The 15,224-nt window shown below is 39.8% G+C and overlaps 1 protein-coding gene across 3 annotated transcripts in view; it reads right to left on the reverse strand.

The window, feature by feature from the left end:
- Positions 1-15,224, reverse strand: part of Focad (focadhesin) — a 314,502-nt gene that overhangs the window by 198,805 nt on the left and 100,473 nt on the right. For all 3 annotated transcript variants that reach the window (XM_021160670.3, XM_029475892.2, XM_029475894.2), the window contains one exon: positions 3,035-3,292. In XM_021160670.3, coding sequence (XP_021016329.1) covers positions 3,035-3,292 — 258 coding nt within the window. The remainder of the gene's footprint in view (positions 1-3,034; positions 3,293-15,224) is intronic.

Below are 15,224 nucleotides of genomic sequence, written 5' to 3' on the forward strand. Positions count from 1 at the left end.
AGGAGACGATATCTCAGCACACTGATCTCTTCTCAGAAGTTGAGTAATTCCCTAGATACATAAGTTTGGCTCAACAGTTTTGTCTTCTTAGCAGACTTCCATGACTATTAAAAAGAAATTATCCTTCCTTTACTAAATCACGTGGTAAGGATTGGATACTAGAGGTATTCTCCGAACTCCTGTTACACTTTAGCTCTGAGAATCAAGCTGGAACTGACCTACAAGCATCTTCACTACTGGCTAGTCTCCATGGTACCAGAAGGCAGAGTGCCATCTGCTAGGAAAGAACTGTCAACAGTAGTTCCACTTAGCTGTAGGGCCTGTGTGTCACAGGATATATCCTCCAGATAAGTAAGACATGCCTACCAGTACTATGGTGGCAGGACTGTCGTAGGAGCAACCAAACACTTTCTGGTTGGAACCGAAGTCTGTTTGTGTCTGGTACTATAAATGCAGTCAAAAAGTCATTGGCTTGGATGGACGTGAGTCTTCCTAACCTAAAGTGCAAGCTATTGCTGCTATTTATCTAAACAGACATGCTAAACATTCTGTTTATACGCACAGATTAGCACTGCTGTCAGCTTTCACCAGAAAAATTCCTTTTGCAGTGAGCTGCAGTTAGTGAAAAGACTCATAAATAGTCAACATGCTGAAAATAAATGACTGTTAAATGCTCAGCCTTAAATCATCCCTCTAAGGCTCGGGGAACACTGAGGAAGAGGGGGCTGAGAGAATATAAGAGCAGGAGACAGGATATAATGTTGTTGGAATTCTTTCTTCCAGGCAAACCTATGGCCCTCTTGAATTCTCAATGGCTGTGATTAACTGCATAAGACTGGAATTGTCAGTGTTGTGTCATTGAGGGGGGGAAGGGCTCACGAGGCCTTCTCCCTCCCCAAGGCAATGTAGGCCATGCCAGTGGCTGGCAGGAGTTTGTAAAGTACGAACCTCTCCCTCAGAATCTATAGACAGTTAATGAGAGAGTAATTTTCTTCAGTAGTAAGGTAATCATGAGCCTTGCTCACTCATGTAAGTAACCTTAACTTTAATTAAGTTCATTGTTACACACACATGCACACACATGTATACACATATGCATGCACACAATATGCATGTCACAATAAAATGCCATAATGAAACCTGTTCTGTGCATAATTAATACACACTAATAAAAATGTAAAAGTAAATAATTCATCTGTTAAAAGAAAACATAAAAAATAATAATTCATCTGTTAAAAGCTTGGCTCCTCTTGATAAAACCAATCATTGAGATGCATCTGGCCCACTTCGCTTCCTATTCTGACCTATCTATGGATACACAAATTGATAGCATTATTGGAAGGTAGTAGCAAAGCTGGAAGTGGAATCTAGTTTGAGGCTCTCTATGACTGGTAGAATACCTTTATAGAGTATTCCTTACCCCAGCTGTTCTTGTTTCTCTTTGCTTTCTGGTTTCGATGACCTAGGCAATTTTACCCATCATGCTTTTCCATGTTGTTTCTACCTAGCCACAGAACTAAATACAACAGAACCAAGCAATGATGGACTGAGATCATCTCTCCTCTCTTATGCTCTTTTCAAGTATTTGCCAAAGTGACACTAAGTCTGACTAAAATATCCTTAACCTCACTAGAGTCATAAATCCTGAAAGTTCACCCCACTTCCATTCTGCCTAGAATGGCAACTAAAAATGTCTCATTATGTTATCGTTATATTTGGTATACTATGGACACATGAACAAAGGATCTAAGCATCTTCTGTTCTTCTATTCCTTTTGGACGGTAAAGATGAGGTAATAATTCTCTGTAAGTCTTCTACATAACTCACAATGGGAAATAAAAAAAAATAACTGCACCTTGAATATACTACTCAGGTCAAGATTGACCTAAATCCTAGTCTAATAAAAAAAAAAACAAAACTGTTCATAGCAACTTAAGATGAGTTACTCTTTCTGGTAGTCAAGAACTACCCTAAAACCAAAGGAACTCACTGAGTGAATAAAAGAAAACAGACAGGTGTGTGTGTGTGTGTGTGTGTGTGTGTGTGTGTGTGTGCATGTGCGAGTATACATTATGTCAGAAGTATATATAGATCAAGACAGACCATAGTATTATTTCAAGATGCTGCCTGAGCTTCAACTACTCTAAGAGTGTCCTACATGGTCTAAACAATGATGAAAACACTGGCTAAGAGTGAGGGTCTGTAAAAAATATCAGAGAACTGGACTAGAAGACAAGTATTACTTGATGAATACAATGGACTTGATAAGCTGAGAGAATGAGAAACTCCCAGGGCGGAACCTCCCACCATCAACATTTCTCACCAACAACACCGACAAAAGTTTCTTACTAGGAACACATGAGTTTGTATTGAGAGGTGAAATTTTTCTTCACAATGTATGAAAGAAAAACCTAAACACTGACACATTTAACAGAATATAAAATAATGCCATGTCTGCCGGGTTAGGAAAGCCTTCCTTCATGGAAAACATTCTAGAGACTAAGCAGTAAGAAAATAAAAGAAGACTGTGTTAAACTTATTTCTATTTTTAGAGGAAGGAGGGAAGTCTTATTTATGTCCGACTGCTTATTACACTCAAGCTCCATGCAGACAGGAAGACAACTGTTTATCCTCACAGCCTTGTCTGCAGATCAGGACCACACAGGGGAAGGACACAATGTTTTTGTTTATTAAATGACTGAGGATCAAACTGTAAGGAATCTGTCATGAATTGATTAAGCAGGGTCACATTAGATCAATATTAGAACTAAAAAGAAATGTACCGTGGAACCCGTTGTGAAGTGGAACAAAAATATGATGAATTCAGGGTTCCTCGAAAATTATAGTTTTAATTAAAGGAAAACATTTGCATTGTTAAGGGAACATCAACTCAGAGTAAGAAGAAAGGAACCACACTGGGTAGAGAGACATTTTTAAAGCCATAATTTAAAACTTCATAAATAAACTAAAAATTATCCATAATAATAAATACTGAGCATTTCTCCCATTACTTTTCCATATTCTCTGTCTTTACCTGAGAGGAATCTGCTTGAGCTAACTGTGTGGTGACCCTAAGTATCTGCTGAAGATTCTGCCCTCCATCTTCAACAAGCAGGTGAGTCAGCAGTAAGAAAACGTGTGGGGGGATCACTGTGGTGGCAGAGAGCAAGGACTCCACTGTAGCCAGCCAGTCACTAGCTGCAGACTCTTCTCCAATGACGTCAAGAATCCTCCAGGCTGTGAAGATCGAGCCATACATGCTGCTTACAGGAAAAGCAAGCCTGCAGGAGATCTGAGAAACAGACACAAGAAGGCATTTCAAAAAGGAGATGAGTATGTGTCAGAAAAAAATTCCTATTACTTACATTCACCCATTTTATAATGCATTATCAAAATCACCCCCCCACACACAACAAAAAATAGATACTTTGAGGTCCTGCCAAATGGCTCTCCACCCAAATGTGAAGCAATAGGATCAGACAAAGAGGAAAACAGTTGTTCCATAGAACCTAGGAACACTTATCACACAAATTTTTCTCTATTTACTAATTACCTCCTATTAAGACAGAGGGGAAATAGATCAATATACAAGATCCAGAGGCAACAGAGTTTAGGAAAATCTATTCCCACTTTAAAAAGCTTCAAAGTGACCAACAATGAGAAGAAAATAGACACCCCATTTAATTTGCCCAGCTCCAAGCCCTTGTAAGTGGCAGCTCGAGGCAGATGGCAGACTTGGACACAGGACAATTCACATTTGTAACAGACAGTGTGTGGATGGGAACAGAGTTGCTTCAGCTTGAGCCGGGTAATTCATTAGTAATTGTGAATAACTCCAGCAACAAATTTAGCCCCAACTCTAAGTCAAACAAGACCAAGAGATGGTGCTGCATTTCAGCTAATCAGGGAAAAGGCTCCTCGCTTAAGTGTGGCAGTGTAGTCAGGTTCAGGAAGTGCACAAAACTGAGCAGAGACACTGGAGGGGAAATAACTCAGGAAGCCACGGGCATTGCAGAAGCATTTGACACTGTCTGCCAATAGAGCCATTCACATTTCACAGAGGAGGATGGCAGACATTAAACTCTCTTAACTTCCTATTATCATACGATGGTTTAAGTATAAAAATATTCATTGAAAGGATGAGAAAGCCAAATGTTATAATACCTGCTTTTTTTTTAAGTTTACAATTTAGTAGATGTCAATAATTCATAAAATTCTGAAACCATCACCAGGGTCTACTTTTATGATATTTTCATTACTCCAAGGGGAAAAACCACAATTGTCTACTTCTATTCCCTGTGCCTGGAAACTACCCACTGGCATTGTATTTCTACTCTATTTTATATGATAGAAAGCATATAATTTTGGATATTTTATGACAGGTTTTATATAATAGACACCACTCGTTTTGTGGCTTCCTATCACTTAGCATGTTTTCAAGGATTGTTCATGTCATAGCTTGTGTCTAATAGCACTGCATCGTACATATATAGCTCCTCTTGTCAACCCATTCATGATAGATGAGTGACTGAGCCATGCCCATTCTGGGAGGCAATTATAAACAACGCTATCAGCATTTCTACCAACAATATGTACGACAATTTAAATAAATACACAATTCTTTTGAACATATGATAAAGAGTGGCTGTCAGATTTAAACATTAAATAGTACTCTAAAAACAAATGTGGAAGTTCTAGCCGTATTAATAACTAATATGAACAGAGTCACCAAGTGAAAATATAAGAGATATAAATAGTTTACATAGAATGCTATTTGCTTTTCCAAACGAGGCTGAGGAGAAAAGGATATGTTATATTGCCTTATAGGGTAGTATATTGTATTGTATTGTTGTAGAATACAATACAACTGGTAACCACTAAGCAAATCACGCTCTTTACAAGAGTAAGAACAGCACTACTAGGACTCCCATGGATAAAAAGGACTCTCAGCATATTCTACTTTATACTTTCTAAACCATGTGAATGTGTTACTACTTTAAAAATCTTACAAAATTTAGGCTTCAATAATCTAAATATATATTCCTTTATCTTATTAAAAAAAAAAAACCTGTTGACAAGAAGATAAAATTCATTAACGACTATGGCCATAATCTTTATACTAATGAAAACCAACAATGGACTTGAGACATAAAAAACTTGGTCTTCAGAAAACCCAAGTCAGCCATGAAATCTCATTGCAACCACTCTAAACATCACTTTACTCATTTATCCAATTTAAATAAAGACTAACTTCTTTCCAAGATAGGAAGAAGCTATGAAACAATCTAATATCTAACAAGCCAGTGAGATGCCTAAAGTTGCAAATATAGGAAAGCATTATCCCTGTCTTGGGGAAAGAAAATATAGTGGTTAAGAGTAGAAAAGATTAATAACTGGAAATGAACATGAACCATGAACAGCGTCCAAAGCAAGAACATGCTCCAACATAAGTAAGCAAGGAAGGGAAGGTGACCCCATGCTACTTGAGGCATTACCTCCTTCTTGCTCTGGTTTGCTGGCTTGCTGACAGGTAGAACAGCAGTAGGGAAGCAAAATGCTAAATAATATATCACAGTAAGATCCCCTTGCCCTGTTGAATGACAGCTGCTACTGGCATACTGTCAAGAGAAGGGTGTCATCAAGGATTTCCCTACCCGGAGAGGAAAAGCAGATGACAGGGTGAGTATGTTCTGCCTTTCAGAGAAAGAAGTAGAAAGTAAAAAGGACTGGTAACATGTGTATTATAGCACAGCAGAAAATAATAAAGAACCCTGAAATAAATCTAGAAATGAAATGAGGAGGGCATATGTAATACCACCATTGGCACAGTGGGGCAGTAGGTTCAAGACCAGACTTTTCTCAAAACAAAACAAAGTAAAGGGCTGGGCAAAGTGGTGTGCACTTCTAATCCCAACAGAGGAAAACAGTTCAAGGACAGCCTGGTTTTCATGGAGATGTACAGATTATCTACACTAGTGAGTTCCACCTCAAAAACAGATAATACAAAGGAAAAAATACAAGAAGTCAAAAGATTAATAAGTAAAACATACATCTGGGGGGGGCTCGAGAGATAGCCCCACAGATGGCCCTGGCTGATCTTCCAAAGGATCCAGGTCTTGAAACTGTCCATAAAACCAATTCCAGGGGTCTGATACCATCCTAGAGCTTCCGTAGACACAAATGTGATATACATACATACATACATACATACATACATACATACAGTCAAAACACCAATGCAAATAAAATTTTAAATTTTAAATATGTATTAGAAAGCTATTAAATAAATTTTATCAATTTTTATAAAAGAATTTGGAATAACTAGTTTTAAACTTTAAATTTTAATTTTATATTATTTTAATTATAATTTATTATTATTGTTAAATATATTACTATATATTCAATTTAGAGTTTAAATCTAATTTTAAAATATAAAATTGTTCCAGTGCTTTAAGTCTGAATTGTAAGTCAGACATCTGACAGTCTTTGTCCAGCTAAAGAAGTCTGTGACTACAGATGAATACAAATCAACAGTAATGAATAACATTTATCTGTAACATTTATCTACAACGCTAACTACAATAGACTTTAACAAGCAAAAGGATGGTGACATGGAAATCCAACACTCAGGAGACAGAGGCAGGGGGAGTCTCTATGACTTTGAGGTTAGCCTGGTCTATACACCAGATTTGCAGAGAGAAACTGTCTCAAAACCCAAAAACAAAAACAAAAAGTGTCTTTCTTTCCACCCTGTGTTCCCATGAGCAATGGAGATGAGAGCCGAGAAGTGTGGGAATACTTGGTTGTTGAATAACTCATGTCATCCTCAATATAAGATCAAGCTCCAGCTGCATATGTAGCACAGGCTGGCCTAGTCGGTCATCAATGAGAGGAGAGGCCCTTGGTCCTGGGAAGGCTGTAAGCCCCAGTGTGGGGGAATGCCATGTCCAGGAAGCAGGAGTGAGTGGATTGGGGATCAGGGGGAGGGGATAGGGGATTTTCTGAGGGAAAATTAGGAAAGGGGATAACATTTGAAATGTAAATAAAGAAAATATCTAATTAAAAAAAAAAGATCAGGACCATCCTTAATTTTCAACCAAAAGCTCTTAGGAAACCAGGTCATTTCAACTTAACTTCTAATTCACTATAGTCTTTTCTATAAGCCCATCCTAACACTACTATCATCTCCTCCTAAATTCCACGCAAAGATAAACTAATGGAGAGATGGAAGAGGGGAAGAAGGGAGGGAGGGAGTGAGGGAGGGAGGGAGGGAGGGAGGGAGGGAGGGAGGGAGGGAGGGAGGGAGGGAGGGGTAGATAGTAGTTATACATTATTGGATCTAGCGTTACAGAAGTAATATCTGAAACTAAAATCTATCCTTCACAGCACATGTGACTGGAACACACCCATGGCCTTTCTCACCTCAGACTCCTGACTTGGACATGAGTGTTTTAAGAACACACTGGGAACCGGGATACAGGTCAATGGTTGACCTACTAAGCATATGACAGGTAGGAGTTTCATCCTAAGCAATACACAGAGGAGAGAGAAGAAAGACAGGTAGGGGAGTGGATGGGGAGAGGCTTGCAGATAAATACCTCTTCATGATCGCCAGGATAACTAAAATCGGAAGACAAACAGTAACAGCAGTGAGCAAGATGAAGAGAAGCTGGAATCCTCGCAAACTGTGATGTAAATTCTTCAGCTATACAGCATTAGAATAAGACCCCTCTTTCAGCAAAATCTTGCTGGCATATGCAATAGTGTCTGCATTTGGTGGCTGATTATGGGAAGGACTGGGGGCGGGGGGAGGGGGGGACAGTCTCTGGATAGTCCATCCTTTTGTCTTAGCTCCAAACTTTGTCTCTGTAACTCCTTCCATGGGTATTTTATTCCCTATTCTAGGGAGGAATGAAGTATCCACACATTGGTCTTCCTTCTTCTTGATTTTCTTGTGTTTTGGAAATTGTATCTTGGGTATTCTATGTTTCTGGGCTAATATCCACTTATCAGTGAGTGCTTATCAAGTGACTTCTTTTGTGATTGGGTTACCTCACTCAGGATGATATCCTGTGAGGCTTTGCCAGTGCCTGGCAAATACAGAAGTGGATGCTCACAGTCATCTATAGGATAGAACACAGGGCCCCCAGTGGAGAAGCTAGAGAAAGTACCCAAAGAGCTGAAGGGGTCTGCAACCCTATAGGTAGAACAACAATATGAACTAATCAGTACCCCCAGAGCTCTCTAGCTTCATATGTAGCAGAAGATGGCCTAGTTGGCCATCATTGGGAAGAGAGGCCCCTTGGTCTTGCAAACTTTATATGCGCCAAGGCCAAGAAGTGGGAGTGAGTGGGTAGGGGACCAGGGCGGTGAGAGGGTAGAGGGGACTTTTGGGATAGCATTTTAAATGTAAATGAAGAATATATCTAATAAAAAAAATTTAAAAAAAAAAAGAATAAGACCCCTCAATTCTACAAATCTACCTGGGAAAAATAAAAGCAAAATACCACATAAAAAAATCGCATGTCAATGTTCATCACAACATATTCACAGTAACAGAACATGAAAATAGCCCAAAGTTCACCCCTAGAGGAAGAGAAACAAAGCGTTGTTCAGACATGCTACTAGGATGCTTTTAATCATAACACTTGGGGGGCAGTGGCACGCCTCTGAGAACTTAAAGCCAGTTTGGTCTACAGAGTGAGTTCCAGGATAGTCAGGGCTACACAAAGCAACTCTGTCGGGGCATGGGGGTAGTACAAAGGGCTACTCTTCCTAGGATCTCATCTCTGTTCAAGTTCCAAAGTAGACACCAAAGACAATTTCCCCCCCCCAGAGAGCACATTAGTGGTGGCCTAGGCTGCCACTTAGGAGGAAATTTCAGGTTATGTGAGGTGTAGCTTTTGAGATAATACTAACAGATGTTCTAAGGTTTGTAGTGGTAACTTTGAACAAACTGGAAGAGCCTGAATTGTACATCTGACCTGTATACAATACATATGTGAACTGCATTCCAATATACCATTAAAGGTTAGGTAAATGCACTCATACACATAAACTCAATCTAAAGGGGGAGGTGGTCCCAAAGCACAACCTTTGGCAAGGTATTCCCTTCTCTGTGCCTAAGTTAGCTCTTAGATAAACTATGCCATGGGTGTGGTATGACAGTACAGTTAATAGAGAATATGAAATGGAGTCTGCAACCCTATGACAGCAAGATGCTTTGCTACTCATTTTACCTTGGCTCAGAGAGATCACCCACCATTCAAAAGCCATGCAGCTGAAAACAGAAGAAAGAAAGGAAGAGAGGAAGAAAGGAAGAAAGAAAGAAAGGAAAAAAGAAAGAAAGAGGCAGTAATGACTGACAATGACGAGACCCTATTTTAGAGTCACTGTAAAAAACAGGAGTTTCTCATACTGCACATGCTCCGTAGGTCTTAACTTAGCTCTTAATAAGATAATGGCAACTCACTGAAAATTTCATGACTACTTAAATTAAGAAACAAATATCCGAGAAAAAAAGCACCGGGGTAGCTAGGACGCAGGGTCGGCTGACACTCGCCAGCTACCCACAACACCCGCCACAGGATCTTAAGACTTCTAGTGAGTGGAACACAGCTTCTGCTCCAATCCAATTACACGAGGGACCTGAGACTGCATTAGTTAGGGAAGCAGAAACCGGCCAGAATAGGGCCACAGGCCTCATCCGGCCAGATCAGCACCTGGGTAGCTAGAGCACAGGGTCGGCTGACACCCGCCAGCTACCCACGACCCCCGCCACAGGATTTTGAGACTGCTGGTGAGTGGAACACAGCTTCTGCTCCAGTCCAATCACGCGGGACCTGAGAAAGCTTTGGTTGGGGAGGGAGAAATTCGGCCTACATAGGGCCACAAGACTCTTCTGGTCAGAAAAGCACCAGGGTAGCTAGGGCACAGGGTCTGCTGACACTCGCCAGCTACCCACAACACCCGCCACAGGATCTTAAGACTTCTGGAGAGTGGAACACAGCTTCTGCTCCAATCCAATTGCGCGCGGGACCTGAGACTGCATTAGTTAGGGAAGCAGAAACAGGCCTGAGTAGGGCCACAGGCCTCATCCGGCCAGATCAGCACCAGGGGAGCTAGAGCGCAGGGTCTGCTGACACCCGCCAGCTACCCACGACCCCCGCCACAGGATTTTGAGACTGCTGGTGAGTGGAACACAGCTTCTTCTCCAATCTTTAAACAGTGACAACGACAACAACTAACCCCAGAGATTACCAGATGGCGAAAGGTAAACGTAATAATCTTACTAACAGAAACCAAGACCACTCACCATCATCAGAACCCAGCACTCCCACTTCGCCCAGTCCAGGGCACCCCAACACACCGGAAAAGCCAGACACGGATCTAAAAGCATATCTCCTGATGATGGTAGAGGACTTCAAGAAGGACTTTAATAACACACTTAAAGAAATACAAAGGAACACTGGTAAACAGGTAGAAGACAATAAAGAGGAAGCACAAAAATCCCTTAAAGAATTGCAGGAGAACACTGCTAAAGAGTTACAAATCCTTAAAGAAAAACAGGATAACATAATCAAACAGGTAGAAGTCCTTAATGAAAAACAGGAAAACACATCCAAACAGATGAGGGAAATGAACAAAACCATACTAGACCTAAAAAGGGAAGTAGACACAATAAAGAAAACCCAAAATGAGGCAACACTGGAGATAGAAACCCTAGGAAAGAAATCTGGAACCATAGATACCACCATCAGCAACAGAATACAAGAGATGGAAGAGAGAATCTCAGGTGCAGAAGATTCCATAGAGAACATCGGCACAACAATCAAGGAAAATGTAAAATGAAAAAAGATCCTAACTCAAAACATCCAAGAAATACAGGACACAATGAGAATACCAAACCTACGGATAATGGGAGTGGATGAGAATGAAGATTTTCAACTCAAAGGACCAGCAAACATCTTCAACAAAATTATAGAAGAAAACTTCCCAAATCTAAAGAAAGAGATGCCCATGAACATACAAGAAGCCTACAGAACTCCAAAAAGACTGGACCAGAAAAGAAATACCTCCCGACACATAATAATCAGAGCAACAAATGCTCTAAATAAAGATAGAATACTAAAAGCAGTAAGAGAAAAAGGCCAAGTAACATATAAAGGCAAGCCTATCAGAATTACACCAGATTTTTCACCAGAGACTATGAAAGCCAGAAGATCCTGGACGGATGTTATACAGACACTAAAAGAACACAAATTCCAGCCCAGGCTACTATACCCAGCCAAACTCTCAATTAACATAGATGGAGAAACCAAAGTATTCCACAACAAAACCAAATTCACACATTATCTCTCCACGAATCCAGCCCTTCAAAGGATAATAACAGAAAAAAAACAATACAAGGACAGGAACCACGCCCTAGAAACAACAAGAAAGTAATCCCTCAACAAACCTAAAAGAAGACAGCCACAAGAACAGAATGCCAACTTTAACAACAAAAATAACAGGAAACAACAATTACTTTTCCTTAATATCTCTTAATATCAATGGACTCAACTCCCCGATAAAAAGACATAGACTAACAAACTGGCTACACAAACAAGACCCAACATTTTGCTGCTTACAGGAAACTCATCTCAGAGAAAAAGATAGACACTACCTCAGAATGAAAGGCTGGAAAACAATTTTCCAAGCAAATGGTATGAAGAAACAAGCTGGAGTAGCCATTCTAATATCTGATAAGATTGACTTCCAACCCAAAGTCATTAAAAAAGACAGGGAGGGACACTTCATACTCATCAAAGGTAAAATCCTCCAAGAGGAACTATCAATCCTGAATATCTATGCTCCAAATACAAAGGCAGCCACATTCATTAAAGAAACTTTAGTAAATCTCAAAGCACACATTGCACCTCATACAATAATAGTGGGAGACTTCAACACACCACTTTCACCAATGGACAGATCATGGAAACAGAAACTAAACAGGGACACAGAGAAACTAAGAGAAATTATGAATCAAATGGATCTGGCAGATATCTACAGAACATTCTATCCTAAAACAAAAGGATATACCTTCTTCTCAGCACCTCATGGTACCTTCTCCAAAATTGACCACATAATTGGTCACAAAACAGGCCTCAACAGATAGAAAAATATTGAAATTGTCCCATGCATCCTATCAGATCACCATGGACTAAGGCTGATCTTCAATAACAAAATAAATAATAGAAAGCCAACCTTCACGTGGAAACTGAACAACACTCTTCTCAATGATACCTTGGTCAAGGAAGGAATAAAGAAAGAAATTAAGGACTTTTTAGAGTTCAATGAAAATGAAGCCACAACATACCCAAACTTATGGGACGCAATGAAAGCATTTCTAAGAGGAAAACTCATAGCTCTGAGTGCCTCCAAAAGGAAACTAGAGAGAGCACACATTAGCAGCTTGACAACATACCTAAAAGCACTAGAACAAAAGGAAGCAAATTCACCCAAGAGGAGTAGACAGCAGGAAATAATCAAACTCAGGGGCTAAATCAACCAAGTGGAAACAAGAAAAACTATTCAAAGAATCAACCAATCAAGGAGCTGGTTCTTTGAGAAAATCAACAAGATAGATAAACCCTTAGCCAGACTCACTAGAGGGCACAGGGAAAGCATCCTAATTAACAAAATCAGAAATGAAAAAGGAGACATAACAACAGATCCTGAAGACATCCAAAACACCATCAGATCCTTCTACCAAAGGCTATACTCAACAAAACTGGAGAACCTGGATGAAATGGAGAAGTTCCTAGACAGATAACAGGTACCAAAGTTGAATCAAGATCAGGTTAATGATCTAAACAGCCCTATATCCCCCAAAGAAATAGAAGCAGTCATTAATAGTCTCCCAACTAAAAAAAGCCCAGGACCAGATGGGTTTAGTGCAGAGTTCTATCAGACCTTCAAAGAAGATCTAATCCCAGTTCTTCACAAACTATTCCACAAAATAGAAACAGAAGGTACTCTACCCAACTCATTCTATGAAGCCACAATTACTCTGATACCTAAACCACAAAAAGACCCAACAAAGATAGAAAACTTCAGATCAATATCCCTTATGAATATTGATGCAAAAATCCTCAATAAAGTTCTTGCTAACCGAATCCAAGAACACATCAAAACAATCATCCATCCTGACTAAGTAGGTTTCATCCCAGGGATGCAGGGATGCTTCAATATACGGAAATCCATCAACGTAATCCAGTATATAAACAAACTCAAAGACAAAAACCACATGGTCATCTCGTTAGATGCGGAAAAAGCATTTGACAAGATCCAACACCCATTCATGATAAAAGTCTTGGAAAGATCAGGAATTCAAGGCCCATACCTAAACATGATAAAAGCAATCTACAGCAAACCAGTAGCCAACATCAAAGTAAATGGTGAGAAGCTTGAAGCAATCCCTCTAAAATCAGGGACTAGACAAGTCTGTCCACTTTCTCCATACCTATTCAACATTGTACTTGAAGTCCTAGCCAGAGCAATTCGACAACAAAAGGAGATCAAAGGGATACAAATTGGAAAAGATGAAGTCAAAATATCACTCTTTGCAGATGATATGACAGTATATATAAGTGACCATAAAAATTCCACCAGAGAACTCCTAAGCCTGATAAACAGCTTCGGTGAAGTAGCTGGATATAAAATTAACTCAAACAAATCAATGGCCTTTCTCTACACAAAGAATAAACAGGCTGAGAAAGAAATTAGGGAAACAACACCCTTCTCAATAGTCACAAATAATATTAAATATCTTGGCGTGACTCTAACTAAGGAAGTGAAAGATCTGTATAATAAAAACTTCAAGTCTCTGAAGAAAGAAATTCTAGAAGATCTCAGAAGATGGAAAGATCTCCCATGCTCATGGATTGGCAGGATCAACATTGTAAAAATGGCTATCTTGCCAAAAGCAATCTACAGATTCAATGCAATCCCCATCAAACTTCCAACTCAATTCTTCAACGAATTAGAAAGTGCAATCTGCAAATTCATCTGGAATAACAAAAAACCTAGGATAGCAAAAACTCTTCTCAAGGATAAAAGAACCTCTGGTGGAATCACCATGCCGGACCTAAAGCTCTACTACAGAGCAATTGTGATAAAAAACTGCATGGTACTGGTATAGTGACAGACAAATAGACCAATGGAATAGAATTGAAGACCCAGAAATGAACCCACACACCTACGGTCACTTGATCTTCGACAAGGGAGCTAAAAACATCCAGTGGAAGAAAGACAGCATTTTCAACAAATGGTGCTGGCACAACTGGTTGTTAACATGTAGAAGAATGCGAATCGATCCATTCCTATCTCCTTGTACTAAGGTCAAGTCTAAGTGGATCAAGGAACTTCACATAAAACCAGAGACACTGAAACTTATAGAGGAGAAAGTGGGGAAAAGCCTTGAAGATATGGGCACAGGGGAAAAATTCCTGAATAGAACAGTAATGGCTTGTGCTGTAAGATCGAGAATTGACAAGTGGGACCTCATGAAACTACAAAGCTTCTGCAAGGCTAAAGACACCATCAATAAGACAAAAAAACCACCAACAGATTGGGAAAGGATCTTCACCTATCCTAAATCAGATAAGGGACTAATATCCAATATATATAAAGAACTCAAGAAGGTGGACTCCAGAAAGTCAAATAACCCCATTAAAAAATGGGGCTCAGAACTGAACAAAGAATTCTCACCCGAGGAATACCGAATGGCAGAGAAGCACCTGAAAAAATGTTCAACATCCTTAATCATCAGGGAAATGCAAATCAAAACAACCCTGAGATTCCACCTCACACCAGTCAGAATGGCTAAGATCAAAAATTCAGGTGACAGCAGATGCTGGCGAGGATGTGGAGAAAGAGGAACACTCCTCCATTGTTGGTGGGATTGCAAGCTTGTACAACCACTCTGGAAATCAGTCTGGCGGTTCCTCAGAAAATTGGACATAGTACTACCGGAGGATCCAGCAATACCTCTCCTGGGCATATATCCAGAAGATGTCCCAACCGGTAAAAAGGACACATGCTCCACTATGTTCATAGCAGCCCTATTTATAATAGCCAGAAGCTGGAAAGAACCCAGATGTCCCTCAACAGAGGAATGGATACAGAAATTATGGTACATTTACACAATGGAGTACTACTCAGCTATTAAAAAGAATGAATTT

Source organism: Mus caroli, unplaced genomic scaffold (genome assembly GCF_978045245.1).
Source record: "Mus caroli unplaced genomic scaffold, Mus_caroli_1 scaffold_6, whole genome shotgun sequence".
In the NCBI taxonomy this organism is placed as follows: Eukaryota; Metazoa; Chordata; class Mammalia; order Rodentia; family Muridae; genus Mus; species Mus caroli.